Below are 17398 nucleotides of genomic sequence, written 5' to 3'. Positions count from 1 at the left end.
AGGCCACAGGGCAGACCCAGAACACACTGATTGAATTTATGTGAATAGATACACATGTATGTTTCCTTGTTCCTTCAATACAGGTGACCGAAGACGTCTATCGCCTGCTGAATACCAACTACGACCTGGTGTGTCGCGGCAAAGTCAGTGTCAAGGGTAAAGGTGAGATGCTGACCTACTTCCTGGAGGGCAAAGTTCAGGGCGTGGGCACAGCAACCACGTCTTCAGTGGTGCGATCCGCCAGCCTGGCACGCCGGATCCACTCCTGTGGCAAAACAAGCGTCCCAACTAATCTGGGCAGCGTCTCTTCCGCCGCCAGCCTGACCGCGTACGCCAGCATGGGCAGCAACATGCAGATGAACACCGCCAACAGCAGCAACAGCCAAGCGACATGCCTGCCCTCGTCCTGTGTGCCTGCAGTGGGCGAGGAGGATGAAGAGGACGTGGAGGTGACAGAGATTGAGATCGAGGCTGTGGCAGCTGTTGCAGATGTAGCAGTGTAGGAAGAAAGACAGGGAAACAAACTTCACTGAAAATACAGGAAAGAAACCCTGTGTGGAGGCCAGAGGAGACAAGACAGGGCTCTCCAGGTATTTCCTATAAATCCTGAGCTACTGGCGCATCCCAGAATATGCTCATTCAGGATACAAACTTCCGGAGAAATGACATGGTGATACAGACAATCATACTCGCTTTTAGGGATTTTTAACTGCTTGCCACTCTTGGAAGACAAACGTGGAGTGAAGAAAGAAACCCGGAATCTCAAATCCTCTTTTTAACATCTCTATACCAGATGATTAGATTTGTGGTGTTCCTGGGTTCCCTCAGATCCAGGTATAACGTGCATCTTTGTTTTCTATGTGGTACATATTCCATTATGTACAAGGGATATGTGCATTAATATCCAGAAAAAGACTGACCATGCTATTGCTTTTGCACTGTCTTTCTGATTATGCCAAGGATACATTGCATTACTTAACAGTGTAAAATGGTGTTGTTTCTTTTTTTGGTGTGTGTAAGCATGCATGCGTGTACTTGTGAGTGTGTGTATGCATGTGTGGTTAATTCTGAATTGTAACGAAACAGCACAAAAATACTTTTTTATACTCAGAGCTCACTGGATGAAATAGGCTTTTTTTTTTTGAGACATATTTACAGTTAATAGTGCATGACTTTTTAAGAGTTGACAGCCATAGTAACGGTACTCCTGTTGAAAGAAAACCAAAGTATTGAGCTTTCCATAGATCTTTCATTTTACTGCTTACATTGCCTCAACATACTCGAGAGGAGAGAAAATGTCGCATTAGGTTGAACATATTTGGCATACGGGACTCTTTTAGACGTCATCAGTTGACTTAAAAAGTGTCTTTTTGAACCCTGGAGAGACAGAATAAGATTTCCCGAATATCTGATGGGGGTTTTTTTAGCTCTGATTCACAATAGTTTTATATAATGTGGCATGTATTAAAGGAGAACTTTGATATTTTTCATCCTGGACCCTATTTTCCCATGTTTTTGTGTCAAGAGAGAGACCGCTGCAGCCACAGCGGCAAAACAGGCTGCAATGTGCACTGTCAGTTTACATTCATTAAGGCTCAGATTGTCATTGGAAGTGTCCTACAGAGAGGTGAAATCTTCCTTACATTTCGCTCGTCTGTTTGTTACTGTGACGAAGTCTTGCTCAAGGAGAGGTCTCAGGCCCTGATCACACAGAAATCGTTTTAGCAACTGGAGGCAGAGTTTTTGATTGTTTTCATTGAGTGTGTTGCGATCCGCTTCGTGTTTCTGCGCTCTAGGTGCCTGGCATTTTTGCCAAAGCACTCTGAACTCCTTGAGTTGAAAATACTTCCACTCAGAGCAGAAAAGCACCCTATATCATCTCTGCTTTTTTCCCATTGTCCAAATGGATTATTTGAGAGATGGGCCTTCTGTGAAGGTCACGACAACAAGTTTACGGTTGGTAAACAATGGAGGAGAAACCAGTGGTAGTGGTTGCTGGATATCCAGAGCTATACGGCTGACAATGGACAGCAGGTTGTCAAACTGCCCCTGAGTCATCCTAAAATATGCCTGGAAACAGCCATCATGGAGGTGAAGCTCCTGGACCAACTGGTAGTACTCCCCGTGATCCACCCTTATTTTTAGGGTCTCATGTACCCACACAGATCTCCCTTTCCCTGTGCCCAACACACTACTTAATGACAGCCTCTCACCCTCAACCAGAGCTACAGCAAGTACCCTCTGCCTGAACATTTTATTAACTAGCTACTAATTACTATGAATTTTTTAGATTGATTCATTACACGGGAAGGTTAGTGTAAGGACGTGATAGGTGGTTGCCTGGCAAAAATAAAAAGATGCAGTAAGCGTTTTTTTTACTAGTTGCATTCAGTTTTTAAAAAGGCAGTGCGGTGCACCTTCTGTGTGATCGGGGCGTCATTCTGTAATTTGTGAGACGTGACTCGTTGCAGTAAAAACAACGGTGGTAATGTTAGTGAGAGATTGGGAGAGTATTGCTGGTAAGAGTTTGATGTGCTGAAGTACACAAAGCATGACTTATTGTTAGTTATCTAAAAGATTTTTAATCTCATGGCTGAATATTTAGCTGACCTTGACAATGTTGAAAAGTCTGTGAGATTTCAGAACAAGACCTCTTGTCCAATGAGACTTGGTTACACACACTAAAAAGCAGACCAGTGAAAGATAAGGAAAATCATTTAATTTCTCGAGCACTTATAGTGGACATAAATTGACGACAATTGCCCCAAGTGATTACATTGCAGCCTGTTTTGCTGCTGCAGCCGCCGTGGCCTCTTTTAATACTGGACAAATTTCAAAATTATTGTTGCAATTAGATGCAAAAACATAAGAAAAAGGATTCAGGTTCAAAAATACTGAACATTCCCTTTAAGTCTACACACAGACAGTGGTGGCTTTGACACTGAGGAGGCAGTAAAGGTCAATGAAAGGAACAGATCAGGTGTTGACCTAAAATGGAAACTAGTTAATGCCAAAACTGGACCAGTCATGAAGTAGGATCAACATCACATAGCGGACCAGTACACCCCTATGTATGGTGCTGACATCTTTGTAGATATCCAGGAAGACATTCATCCGCACAGAAGAGAGCACATACATTACTTAAGCACATACAATAAGGACACGACTTCTACAAATGCACGACCTAGTCCTTTAGCCTAAGCCTTTTAACGCTCCATGTACATTGACACATTTTCTCGAGACCACAGAAACTTTGGTGCAGTGTCGTCTTTCAGGCCTACATTACCGTACTCCAGCTTTTTTTTCCTTCACTATATTTAAGCTACATCTTCAGTTTTCCTCAAAAGGAATATAAGCTTTAGCACGTCTCTCAGATGCAGTCTCAAAAATGCGAGGCACTTCAGATATCTTTGTAGCCTATATCTTTATCAGCGTTGGACTTTCACTTGATCTGCAAAAGTGTAAATACATCATGTTTCAAGTTTTTGCCTTACTTAATAAGCTTACAGTGATTGCAACCTGCCTTTTTAGATATATTCACTTTGATATGCAGATCATACTTTTTGTAAATAGCCAAAAGCTGTAAACTATGTTGTATCTTGTACAGTGTAAAGTTGGGTTATTGAATATTTTGTAATAAAGACAATATTGGTGTATAAAATACCACATGAGTATGACTATGACTCTGTTAAGATATAAGATACAGGGATATAAAACTAGTAGGTGTATAGGATGGTGGCTGAGGGAGCAAATTAGCCTTTTTGTTGGTTTTTAGGATGAGCCGTACGAGGCAATATTTACATTCTGTCCCCCAGACCTCAAACGCAGCATGCAGCACAGCGAACGATCAGCAAATATAACTTTTTATGGGCAGTTTTCCCTGTTAGTTCCACTCTATATAATTTAATTTCTCACACCTTCGTTTATGGCTCTTAAAATAACAGCTTTCACGCTACAGAGCAAACTATGGCAGACAATGACAGGTTTATTATGCCAAAGAGTGGACTTCCACAGGCCACAGCCAGATGAGTGTCAGCATGTCCCAAACACTGTGTGGGGGCCAAAATTGTTTTTCCAGCACTGATGTAGAATTTGTCTTGGGGTTACGCAATGTAACAGTTAAGTCAACAAACGCCTGGCTTGTTTAATAATTTTCAGTGTAGTACAGTACTGGAATCACGTCTGCTCTGGAGTGAAATGCAACAAATTCAGGTCAGTTATTAATAATTTGCAATGAGCTGCAGAGTTGATTTATCCTGACGGAGGAAAACAGATTTTTTTAAAAAGTCCAGCTGTTGTTATCACCGTCAAGTTCCCTGAGTCCAAGCTCAAGTTGACATTAAGCAATGAAGGGAATCCAAGGTGAACGATGGTTCACAAATAACACTCCCCCTCCTGTCAGCGGGGCCAAAAAGGGTCACCATGAGTAAATCAGGTTTTGGTATTCATCAATAATATCATTTCAGCAACTGAGAAAACTTGTTGATGAGACTTTATTTGTGAATATTTCATTTTATAGTAATCCCATAGGATGTCTCCTAGAGTAACTATGTATTTTTGGAACTTATTTTAGGGAAAATACAGACAGCGTATTGAGGATTTAAGTTTAGTCAATATTTATCATTATCAACTTTAAAACTTGAAAGATGTTTTCTTGTAAAAACAAAAGAAAGATTTGAACTTTAGACACTTGCTGTAGCGCCACCACCAGGACTACTGACTTGTGTTTGCAGCTGAGCAAATCTGGCATAGGACTGGACCTCTGTGCAAAGTTTGGTGATTTTTTGCGCATGGGAAGTAGGATTTCCTCAGAAAAACAAGAACAAGAACAAGAACAAGAAGGTCCTGGCAGGACTGCCTGCCCGGCCCCTAAAAATGCTTATCGTTCTTACCAAAATTCTGGCCTCTTTCACAAACAGCGTGAACTTATTATGCACAAATACAGGATTCATTAAGATATTCTTACGTACGTGTTCGTACTCTGCGAACAAATTCAGAACTGCCTCAGACCATGTGCACAAATGATGAAGGCCTGGCTGTCCAAAAATATTCAAAACCTTTAAGGTACTAATGCATTGGTCAAATGTATCTATGAAACTGACACCATTTCATCCTTATTAATTATTACCAGAAGTAAAATATTCACGTCCTAGCTTTTTTTTTCATTGTTTCTGTTGACTCCCACCATTTTTAGTGCCATAAAACTGCGCATATATAAAGGGTATAAAAGATTCTGAATCACCTTCATGCAGGTGTTCAGACACCTAGCCTTGCTTTCCATTCACTAACATATGCACAGAGGTAAGAACAGGTGCACACACTTCATGAATCAGAGGGTACTTTTGCAATTTTTTCACTTAATTTGTGCACAAGGTAAGAACATGTATGTATATATTAGTGAATGAGGCCCATTGTAGTTACCTTAGAGGTCCATCCTCATAGAGCCAGTTCATATTTTAACATTTACATAATGTCTTCGAGCTTGCAGTCTGCTTCTTCACCGCCATTATTGGCACATCCCTGCGCTTCTTTGTACATTCCCACAACCAACTGTCAGTCAATGGAATAGTGTGAGAGTGTCAGGAGGAAGGTGTGTGTGATCGCCAAAAAAAAGAAAAAGCTGCACAGCACTACTGAGGTCAAGAACTCCACAGGGTGCCTTGGAGTTTCATACATTTCCAATTATTGCTTTTTTTTAACTTCAGCTGACTTAAATAATCTGAAGGTTGTATTAATTAGCTTTACATTAATTTTCCAGTATTGGAAGTGTACCAAATTAACACATGACCCTTGTTCTCTATAATTCATGTCAGATTACATAGATTTTTTTCCAGGATTTCTTTTAGGAAATTTTTATCCTGAACTTTTTAAGAATGGGTTAAGCTCTGAATTTTTTTCCCGTTATTTTACAAAACTCCCTACGGAGCTGCAGACCACATTACAGGCTACAATTTACACAACTAGAGTAGGACTCTAGTTGTGTAAATTCATACCTTTTCAAAATTTGCTTTTAAGTAGATATGTCAACACACTGATTTGATTTTCTCGATTCACTTTTTTTTTTCACTTCATGTGTTAAGAAGGAGATCAGATTCCACTTGTCATCTGTTTGCAATCAGGCTTTCACACCTGATTTAAATAATCAGCTAATGAGAACCTGAACCTGCAGGATCCTGACATGAAAGGGAAGCTCAGCCATCCAGCTACATGGACATCCAGCTGCAATTTGTAAGTTCTAAACCACTATTTTTTATCTTCATGTATGAAAAATGTATGAAAGTCCACTTTTTTATCCTATCAATGTGTCATGAAATGGCCTTATGTTAATTTGGCTCTGTATCTAAATGGTGAACAGCGACTGCCTCTGGAGCCCATACAGGAAGAGCCAGAGCAGGAGGATGAAATCGAAGAAGGCAAAACAGGAGGAGAAGAGGAGGATTTTCAATCTGAAGTAGGTGTGGATACAAAGGAGGTGGTGGCTGAAGACGAGAGCGAAGAAGATGAAGATCACGCTGCTCAGCTGCGGGTGATGAGAGCCAGGCGACTACCTCGCTCCCTCGGACAAGAGAGTTTTCTTCAAATCCAATCTACCAACAATCATGAGGAGGAAATGGAGAATTTCTCTGAGTCAGATCGGAGCACACGAGGAGTGGATTTAAGTGATGGAGCTACCCCACCTCTGCAGACGAGGTTAGGAAATGAGAAAAGGTTCTGTCGCGGTGTGCTGCGGACAGAGGTCAGTATTTTTGGCACAGTTTACATTCAAATTAAATATCTGACTATTCAAATACAAAAGAGATAATGCCCTGTTGCTTTTAAGGTGTCCAAGATCAGGTGGCCAAAATATGCATCTCCTAAACCATTGGTGCAGAGGAAGAAGACAGGCAGGAAAAAGAACAAGAAGATTGTGAGTGTTCATTTTAAAGAATGATATTTAAACTTTCAAAAATACAGATTATAGGCCTCATGTATTTTTTCACCAACATCCTCAAACATTTCAAAGGAGGAGCCGTTCCCTGAGTGGCTGGTGCACCTGATGGTCAACATAGAGGAGGCAACAACTCACCAACTGGTAGTTGAGTAACACTCTTCACAGGTCTCACAAGGTGAACGTGAATCATGCAGGGTACGCCAACCAGTGACCCTGTCGATGAGCACTGAATGTGGAGCACGTCGTCACGGCTAGAGCGCCATATTATGGGTTCGGCACTGCCAGAGAGTAAAGTCCAATGTGCAGTAGTGCAAGTCACAGTTTCTTTTTCGTCATTCCCAGTAAATACGCAGAAGTAGTTAAGGGACAATAGTAAGGCATACCAATGTGAAAACATGTGTCCTGTATGATGTCATAATATTTTTGTTGTTAGTTTTTGAGTAGTAGTCAATAAATATTTTTTTTTTTACCAGCTGCAACAAGGTTACAACAGCTGGTATCGTTTTCACCTTGCGAGTGTGTGTGTGTCATCATGGCAAAATGTGGTTCCTGCAACACCTATTGCTTTGCACACTTTGCCAATGTCTGTTTCTCTTTCGGTTGGACAGATTTTGTCACCACAATAGCACTGCGACCAGGCAAGCTGCAGTCACAAGACCTTACAGATGTGCAGTTGAGATCACAATAAAGGCAGAGTTTGAAGATGGATGTGGTCTCAGAGAAAGGGTCAGAAGTAGGGGGTTAGGAAGTCGGGAAGGGGACATTTTCCCCTCCTCACGCTTTACACCTCTTGCCCACATTTGTTGAGGATAGCTGTAACATGGCTAAAGTGGTCCCTTAACAAGATGGTCTCTACTTTTTTGTGCTATCTTTTTTTTCATTTAAATTTTTTGGTAGGTGTATCTCCTGTCAGAAATACTAGCAAAGAAGAAGAGAGACCAAAATAATTTCTATATGCACATCATTTTAGTGTTTGCCCAGATATCAGTGTGAAAGGTCACTGCTCCTCATAACACACCTAATGTTTTTCATGAGTCTCCTTTCTGCTGGTGGATGTATTCAATCCTTTGGGTGCTGTATGTGCAACACATTCTCACTCCGACCTCGTCACATATTGACATTTTGGCTGTGGAATTTCCACATCCACATATGACGTGCGGGGTACCCTGGGTGCGTCGGTTGTTGACTTTCTGGGATACTGTGTCAAGTTCTCTTCTTTTAAGATACACTTCCGTTTGCACAGGAAATTTAACGTTTACATACAGTCTCTTCATAACTTCCTTAGGCCTTATATCAGCAGTAGAAGTGCTGTGCGGCCATTGGCTAGCCAGCAGTATACACACACAGGGACTAACATGTACGTACAGCCTGACTGGCTACTACAACAATAAATAAAGAAGTTCAGATTACAGCACATGCAGAGGGACTGTGACTTCTCTGCTCAGGATGCTATTACTCCATTACATCTTTACATAGAGAAAAGTTGTTTGCTGCAGCATTAATGTTCTAAATGTTGCATACAGCAAGAAAGAATACCAAAAAATCTGTAAAAACTCAATGTAAAAATGCTCCATGGCTTAACAACCTGCATTTAAGTGATAATTTTAGTTAAAATACAATAATAAAAGCAGAATGTACAAGTTATAGTTATTATGCAGACTAATTCCCCCTGTCAGAACAGTGTATTATATTAATGGATTATTTTTAGTGTTGCATTTACAGTATGCAGTACTTTAATTCATTAGTCACAGGGAAGTAATCATAACTCCTATGCTGTTGGGTTCTTCATTAATAAGCTCACTGTTTGCATGTACAATATTATTCTGTAAAGTAACTTGTAACTATAACTGTCAAATAACTTTACTGGAGTAAAGAGTACCATATTTGTCAAAGTATAAAAAAGCATAAAATGAAATCAAGTTGTTTATATAACCATCAAAAACATGTACATACAAATATGAGTCCAACACCACCTTCTCACCACCACCAGCACCAGAGTATTAAGGATGTATTAAGGATCTTTGCTATATACCGTAAAACTTCAATTAGTAGCCCGGGCTATTATTTGCTTAAATCAGTGAACTCAAGGCATACATTTTACACAAAACTGTTGCTCAGCAAAGATAAAAAAAAAAAGATAAAATATCATTTATGAATATGAAACTGGTTTCACAGCACCTGAGGATAATGGCACAACACCACTTTATCCTATTAAAGGAGAAGTCCGGTATTTTGCACTTTGAGCCCCGTTTCTGGGTTGTTTATGATGAAACAGAGTGGCTAAGACCAAAATAGTGACGACTGCTCATTTTTGGAGAATTTGTCTTTCCCCTGCCTGGCTGAACACTGCTGCCTATGGCCATGTGTGAACCTGTCCTAAAACCACCCTAAACATTCGTTTTCAAAGCCATGAAACTCACCGAGTGGTCAGTGGTGTTCGTTGATGTTCTGACATAAAAATCGTAGCAAACTATGGCTTCCATCCGTGTTTTCACTATTCATCTCAACTGTGGAACTATTTTTCCAGCTGAAGGGGAAGAAGAAGGTTGGCGTTGTGTTCGAAGGCATCGTACTGCGAAGGTTGTTTACAAGCGAGTCATCCATTGTGCAGTTGTTTAAACTTATTACAAAACTTTTTCGTTCGTTCTCGTTCTTCCTCCAGGAGCGCACACAGCACTGTCGAGCTGGCGTTTTCGGTGAGCTAAAAGACTACAATGATTACAACCTTGTCGTAAACAACCCCCTTTCCGTTTTCGGTGGTGGATTACTACCAACGGACAATGAGGCTTCTATAGAAAACCAATGGATTAGACAAAATGTCAAATAAATCATCACAGAAACCAAACTACGATTTTTATGTCAGAACATCAACGAACACCACTGACCACTCGAATGTTCAGGGTGGTTTTAGGACAGATTCACACATGGCCATAGGCAGCAGTGTTAAGCCAGGCAGGGGAAAGACAAATTCTCCAAAAATGAGCAATCGTCACTATTTTGGTCTTAACCACTCTATTTCATTATAAACAACCCAGACGTGGGGCTCAAAGTGCAAAATACCGGACTTCTCCTTTAAAACAATATCCTTAACTTGGATTCATTTTTATGAAAAACACTTCTGATTGGCAGACCCTTAGGGACTAAAGGAATATGAATAACTTACCGGGTAATCAAGGAACACACATATTCTGACTTTATGACCGCTTCAGAAGAAGGGAGTCACCACTTGTTTTTTTGTTGTCTTCTCTGGTGCTCATGGTTTCAGTGAAATGAACTGAACCGAGCTAACATTTAAACATTTATATTTGTATGTGTGATCTAAGCAGCTAACTAATGTTACCTCAAGAGGGTAGTCAAGAATCTGGCTTCATTTATCCAAAGAACTTTCATAGAAATTAAATGCTTGGCAACCAGACCAGGCGTCTAATTGAGACAGATCTTTATTTGTCAAAATGTGTAGCTACACCGGGCTAGTAAAAGACACTGGGTGTTCGATAGAGACTAGGCTTTTTTGAAGTGTATGGGAACATATGTTGTAATAATTATAACACAAACTACTGGTAGATAATCTTTATTATGTGTCTATCCTGGTCAAAGTGGGTGGGTATCCATTTAGGTAACAAACTTCCCAAATGAAAAGCTCAAGGTCACAGAGTACACAGCCTGAGTGGTGTCGGTGTGTATATCACACATAGAGTAAGTCAAGGTATCTGACGTTGCCATACATAGCTATGACAAATACTACACCAAGGAAACAACCATTTACTACCGTCAGTCTTCAGACAAACATGTTGTGATGTTCGGGTTATGCAATGCTAAAGGGGAGTGATCTTGTTTTTCTGCCTGCCCGATAAGAGGAGCCTTCATCAAAGAGGCTGAAGGGACAAATAGGGTCTAAGAGTGAAAACACTGTCAGAGCACAATCTGTCAGCATTACTTCACAAGAATAAGTCTGTCAACAGTCATAGAGTTTTTTATAATCACCACCTCATAGCCTGTAAGTCCTTTAACATCCCTTACTGTGGAGTGTACTCATTACTGCTTTGTTAATACGTGGCTTTAAACAGCAGTTTTCATGTGGTTGTTTTCATAACCTCAAAGATAAAGACCGTGATTGGTAATTTGGACGTCCCAAAACAGGGGTTGTTTTTGATGTACAATGACTTTATGTTCCAAAGTCAATATTGACAACAGACCTTGTGAACCTGGCGCTATGCACGTCATGCAGGGTCATCCACCGTTTAAAGCGGCTTTGTCAAAAATATTTTATATCTGTGGTCAGTGTGTCAATGATTAACGCCTATGGAGGCCAGACATCCATATAAATACAGCTGGTTCGGAGAAATGAGTTTAGAGAGAAAAGTACAGTCATACTGAGCAGTTTGCCAGCAAGTCCAAAAAGAAGAGCATACCTATTTGAAGCATGGAGATGCCTGGATTATATGAGAAGCTGACTTCCGTGGCAGCAGTGGCTCTAGCTGTCTTGGCCGTGGTGAGGTCGTCCCCGGTAGTGGGCCCTGAGCCCATCCGTTGTGCTACCTGTACGCAAGAGAAACTCAACAACTGTCCTGCCATCCCAGCAGACTGCAGGCAGGTGCTGAGGGAGCCTGGGTGCGGCTGCTGCATGGCCTGCGCTCTGGAGAGAGGAGCGTCCTGTGGGATTCACACAGCCCACTGTGCCGAGGGGCTCCGCTGCACTCCCAGACCCGGTGAGACCAGCCCGCTCCACGCTCTGACCAGAGGGCAGGGGGTCTGCACTGAGGATGTGGGCCAAGGTAGTCTTAGAGTTTCATGTTTTTTTCTTCTTCATGTGTTAACTGTTTGTATTTGACACTTTTATGATCTTAAAATGTAAAAATGAAACATTTTTTAAAAAGTTTTAAAATTTCTCAATTAAATATTATATTATTAGTTATTTTCTTAACCTGTACAGAGGAAACTGATGGAGCCCCTGACCACAGCTCCCTGCACTACCTGTTGGATCTCAACCTTCCTTTGGACCACCAAGACACAGAGGGCCAAGAAAGCATCAAGGCCAAGGTCAATGCCATCCGCAACAAAATGGTAGAACAGGTGAGAAATAAAAACGTCACTCTTGGATGATTCAAAGTAATTTGCCTTCCCCCCACTTGAGGGAGCACTTGAGGAGCTTTTTTAAAAGATAGATAATTGGGATTGATGTAGTTTTTGTAGTTGATATATGGTGTATTTGTTTAGATAAGGGTGTAGTTCTCACTGTATGCATCTCTTTTTTTTTTTTTGCACAGGGTCCATGTCACATTGAGCTGCGTGCAGCACTGGACATGATATCCGACGCTCAGCAGAAACAAGGAGAGAAGTTCACAACTTTCTACCTCCCCAACTGTGATAAGCACGGCTACTACAAGGCTAAGCAGGTGAGGACTTTAGGATTTCACAACATAATAGTCCACCTGCCAAAAGACACTCATCCGAAAGCTAACTGGGTGATTTATTCATGCGGTTTTTACCATCTCTGTTTTTCTTTTAGTGTGAGTCATCTCTGGTTGGACCGCCTGCTCGCTGCTGGTGTGTCTCCTCCTGGAACGGGAAGAAGCTCCCAGGATCAAGTGACCTGCTCGGTGACTCAGAGTGTCATCAAGAAGTCACTCACTGAAGGATGGACTCACCCTTCAACACAAACACATAGAGACACAAACATGTGTCATGAAGTGAAAGTGTGAATCTACTTGCAACCACCTGATGAACTGACTTCCCTTCATAAAAAACGCACTCATTCACACAAAGTGTAACATCCGTTCTCAGAGGGGGAAATTTCCTCTCATTTTATTTACAAGATGTATGTATCAAGACTTATTTATTCTCACTAGCATTAACCATTTGTCATTTTTAGATGTTTTATATGTTTGCCCATTTTTTTCTGATTGTAAATAGGGCAACACTGTATACATTTGTGTTTCTGACTAAATAACTCCATTGCTCAAAACCACAGGTCCACAGCTCTGCCAAGCCCATTTCAGTCTTCAGGATTACTTTTTTTTCTTTTTTTTTTAATTCATTCAAAAGTGGAGCTGTGCACGGTGCGGAACAACACAGCTGCTCATTCATTCAACGTGTTGACATTGTCTGAATGTATCTCCATTGGCGTTTCCTCAATGGGTATTGGGGGAAATATTTAAAGTGCCGCAAGTATGTGCACGGTGGCCAAGCACAAACATATCAGGGCTCATCCAAGCCACCATGAGGTTTGGGATGGGTTGATCTGCATTTGTCTACCTCTACTAGTCTCTGCAGGTCCACAGGTTTAGCAGAGGATTTGTAAGGGCTCTCTTCTCAGCTACACCTTTCTCACTTTAGTGACCTATATTTGTCTCTTTTTTTTCCCCCTCGACCTACTCTAGCATCTTTTTTGTGTATTTATTATGATCCACTCATGTGTTTCTGCTTTTGTTTGTTGTTGAGCGCTCATGTGCAGTGGACCAAAGTGTTTGTGAATGATATTTTGCCCGGAATGCTGCTATTCCATTATTGGTTTCATTGAATAAGTGTGTGTATGTATATGTGTATGTATATATATATATATAATATATATATATATGTTCTTCTAATTCTGTGGATGTGCATCCAAATAAATATTATTTTATCACAACTGGGTCATGTTTACATGTGTTTTTCAACTGCCAAAAAAGTCTGTTTCATACCAAGTGGCAATTTTAAGGACTAAAAAATGAAGCCAATGAGAAAGTGCAAAAAAAACTGTAGTTCCTCTAATGGCCACTTGAGGCTGGCTCAAAAAGCAATTCAACCCCCACACACCCCCATATTAAGAAAAACTTTACAGCATAAACAAAGATGTTTATAGCTTGGTACAAAAACATTTTTTTTGTCCCTATAGATACATATGGATACATTTTTATAAAGGAACAGAGTGTGAGACATAGGGGGCTTTAGTGGCATCTAGTCACGACCATGACCTTCAGAATTCCTTCAGTGTTCATTATTCAGGAGATTTTTACTGGGTGCCCAATTATCCTCAGAGGTATCGACCTCTCCAAAACAAATGGGCTAGGTGATTTGAACCGCCACGGGGTAAAACAGTCTCACGATGAAAAAACAAACAAACAAACAAACAAAAAACAGTCTATTCCCAGTGCTTTCTTTTAGGGCCTCTATAAAAAAGTCAAAGGGTAGTGTGACATCCTAATCACAAAAGAAAGTCATGGTAAAGTATGTCATCAAAGAACCATGAAAAATAGTCATGGTATAGTATTGTTGTCAAAATTCATAAAAACAACTCATAGTATAGTATGTCGTCAGAAACCATGAAAAAAGTCATATAATAGTATGTCTTCAAAATTCATGAAAAAAGTCACAGTATAGTTTGACATCCAAAATCATGAAATAAAAAGTCATAGTATAGTATGTCGTCCAAAATCATGAAAAAAGTCATAGTATAGTATGTCGTCCAAAATCATGAAAAAAGTCATAGTATAGCATGTTGTCCAAAATCATGAAAAAAGTCATAATATAGTATGTCATCCAAAATCATGAAAAAAAACCCATAGTATAGTATGTCAACAAAAATCATGGAAAAATGTCATAGTATAGTATGTTGTCCAAAATCATGAAAAAAAGTCATAGTATAGTATGTCGTCAAAAACCATGAAAAAATGTCATAGTATAGTTCATTCATTCATCTTCTAACCGCTTCATCCTCTTGAGGGTCACGGGGGGGCTGGGGCCTATCCCAGCTACATCAGGCGAGAGGCAGGGTACACCCTGGACAGGTCGCCAGACTATCGCAGGGCTGACACATAGAGACAGACAACCATTCACGCTCACATTCACACCTACGGACAATTTTAGAGTTATCAATTAACCTAGTCCCCAATCTGCATGTCTTTGGACTGTGGGAGGAAGCCGGAGTGCCCGGAGAGAACCCACGCTGACACGGGGAGAACACGCAAACTCCGCACAGAAGGGCTCCCACGCCCGGGATCGAACCGCCAACCCTCTTGCTGTGAGGCGACAGTGCTAACCACCACACCCTAGTATAGTATATCAACCAAAACAATGAAAAAAAGTCATAGTATAGTATATCGTCCAAAATCATGAAAAAAAGTCATAGTATAGCATGTCGTCCACAATACTTAAAAAGAATAAGTCATAGTATAGTATGTCGACCAAAACCATGAAAAAAAGTCATAGTATTGCATGATGTTCAAAACCATAAAAAAGTCATAGTATAGTATGTTGTCTAAATCCATTAAACAAAGTCATAGTTTAGTATGTCGTCCAAAACCATGAAAAAAATTATTGTTTAATATGTTGTCCAAAACCATGAAAAAAACAAGACGGCATCATCATCCCCACATCATATACATGACTAATGCACAGAACACTTTTCAGATAAAAAGTCTAACAGTAACATTCATGTATGATGATGACATCCCCACTTTAGCCTGGCATCCTGGCTTCCCTTTGTCATAACATATTCCTGAGGAAGCATTAGATGTGAACCCCAGTCTCCTGCACCAAGGTCAGCAGCCTTACCCACTGAGCTATGCTGCCTACATATATGACTGTTTCTCCAGGCACATTTACCCCTTTATTTGAGCATTGGACTTTAAAATTCACCTGCCCTGGATAAGGATCATACCTCTGAATTCCCAAGCAGCTCTTCAACAGCCTGAGCTAATCCACCTCACACTTTTGCTGTGTTTCACGGAAGCTTTCCCTTTCTCCTCTGGACAGCAGCCTTTAAAATTCACCTGCCACAGACTAGGATCGAACATTCAGTCTAAGGACTTCCAATCGGTCCTCTAACACTTTTTTAACACTTTGTCTGTGTTCCTTAGACCTTAACTTTTTCCATCAGACATCAGCTTGCAAAACATACTGACTGTTCACCAAAGAATTGAACCCTGATCCTTTAACCTTCAAACCAGTCTTTGATCCTGCTGAGCTAATGAACTGGAGACACATGAGTTCTGTTCGTTGAAGATTTTCAGTCTCTCTTTTGGACAAAGGCATTCAAAAGTCAGCTGTTAAGGTGTCCCAATAGAAGGAATTAATTGGAGACAGCTGTTCAGAAGGCAGGCTCTCTGATTTCAAGACATAGGCTTAAACTGTATCAACCTATCAGCATCATCATATAAGGATGTTTTCAATCTTGACTTGTCCTGAGGGGGACACGAATACCAGTAATAAATTTCATGGCAGTCCACACTTTGCATGGAAATATACAAAGAAAAATCATACACTTCATTTGCACAAAGGCATTCAAAATTCACTGAGCATCAACTAGTACTGAACACACAACATCAGAATCTGTAATCAGTCCTCAGACACTGTGAGCTATTGAAGTAGAGAGCTGTTCTGTCTTTCCTCTGAGTGTTGTAGCTTAAAACATGTTAGGCTGTTAGACTGAACACTCAAGACTACAAGGCAGTTTGTTATTTTCTTTCTAGCGACATCTGCCCAAAAACAAGTCCTTCATCAACTTTCTTACAAATATGTACAAATGGAGTCTTTCAGAGTTCAGTGTTTGGATTTGAATGTGCAAGTTAAGGAATTACAAAGATCTCTTCATCACACTGAGCTACATTTCCGCTACACGTCCTGTGATCAATCTCATCCAGAAAAAAGTTTACCTTCACCAGTAATCTGGTTTGGACAACATTAGCACGTAAACAATAAAAAGACACATAAAAAATATATTTTATTGCCAAGTCAGGAGCTGATGGTTGACTTTGGGAAGAAGCAGGGACCTTAATGTCAACGGGTCCTCAGTGTAGAGAGTGGATAGCTTCAGGTCCTGGGTGTTGCATACTGTTCCACCTCAGACGCTTGAAGAAACTCCAGCGATATCCAGATATCCCCTCCAATACTGAGGAATTTCTAGTCTTACACCATCAACAGCATCCTGGCCCCCTAATCATACACATATATTTATTATTGCACTCTTTTTATGATGCACAAACTAGAGGAACTGAATTAACATTACATTTCACTGGAATGTACCTTATATAATAACATGACAAATACATTGACAGAAGAGCACAGAAGATTATTCCAGTCCATACTGTGAAGAAATATTTTGTATGTTTTCAATATTCAACATGAAACACAGCAGCTGGTGACAGAAGAGATGAGAGAAGATGTTTCTTCAGGTGGTCTTATGATGTTCCTTTTCTTCCCAGATGTCATCCATTGACACTGCATAATTATCTAAAAATGGCAAAGACAAGCACCTCTCTTAACATGTAACACAACTAAAAGCTAAAGTAAAAATCACACAACAATAAACTTATAGCTATATGTAGTACATTGTCCAAAACCATGAAAAAAAGGCTTAATATAGTATGTTGTCCAAAATTTAAAAAAAAAAAGGTCATACTACAGTATGTCGTTCAAAACCATGAAAAAATGTCATAGTATAGTGTGTTGTCAAAAATCATGAAAAAAGACATAGTGTAGCATGTTGTC

General features: G+C 40.3%; 2 protein-coding genes across 3 annotated transcripts in view; both read left to right on the top strand.

The window, feature by feature from the left end:
- The window catches only part of LOC125902213 (adenylate cyclase type 1-like), a 61299-nt gene extending 57729 nt beyond the window's left edge, over positions 1-3570 (top strand). For both annotated transcript variants that reach the window (XM_049598400.1, XM_049598401.1), the window contains exon 20: positions 84-3570. In XM_049598400.1, the coding sequence (XP_049454357.1) occupies positions 84-503 (420 nt within the window). In that variant the 3' untranslated portion in view covers positions 504-3570. The remainder of the gene's footprint in view (positions 1-83) is intronic.
- A 7704-nt stretch (positions 3571-11274) lies between these two features.
- On the top strand, positions 11275-13477 carry LOC125902705 (insulin-like growth factor-binding protein 1). Its single transcript, XM_049599244.1, has 4 exons — positions 11275-11706; positions 11865-12004; positions 12199-12327; positions 12441-13477. Exons 1-4 carry the CDS (start codon positions 11355-11357, stop codon positions 12564-12566), a joined length of 747 nt encoding a protein of 248 aa, XP_049455201.1. The 5' UTR covers positions 11275-11354; the 3' UTR covers positions 12567-13477.
- Positions 13478-17398: the final 3921 nt, after the last annotated feature.

Source organism: Epinephelus fuscoguttatus, linkage group LG15 (genome assembly GCF_011397635.1).
Source record: "Epinephelus fuscoguttatus linkage group LG15, E.fuscoguttatus.final_Chr_v1".
NCBI lineage: Eukaryota > Metazoa > Chordata > Actinopteri > Perciformes > Serranidae > Epinephelus > Epinephelus fuscoguttatus.
This window is presented reverse-complemented; position numbering and strand designations above follow the sequence as displayed.

What these genes read in the sequence shown, in the direction of transcription:
- LOC125902705 (XM_049599244.1), top strand. Translation starts at nt 11,355, where the DNA reads ATGGAGATGCCTGGATTATATGAGAAGCTGACTTCCGTGGCAGCAGTG. An exon ending in CACTGAGGATGTGGGCCAAG is followed by an intron (nt 11,707 to 11,864) that starts GTAGTCTTAGAG and finishes TAACCTGTACAG; the next exon opens with AGGAAACTGATGGAGCCCCT. An exon ending in GCTACTACAAGGCTAAGCAG is followed by an intron (nt 12,328 to 12,440) that starts GTGAGGACTTTA and finishes TTTTTCTTTTAG; the next exon opens with TGTGAGTCATCTCTGGTTGG.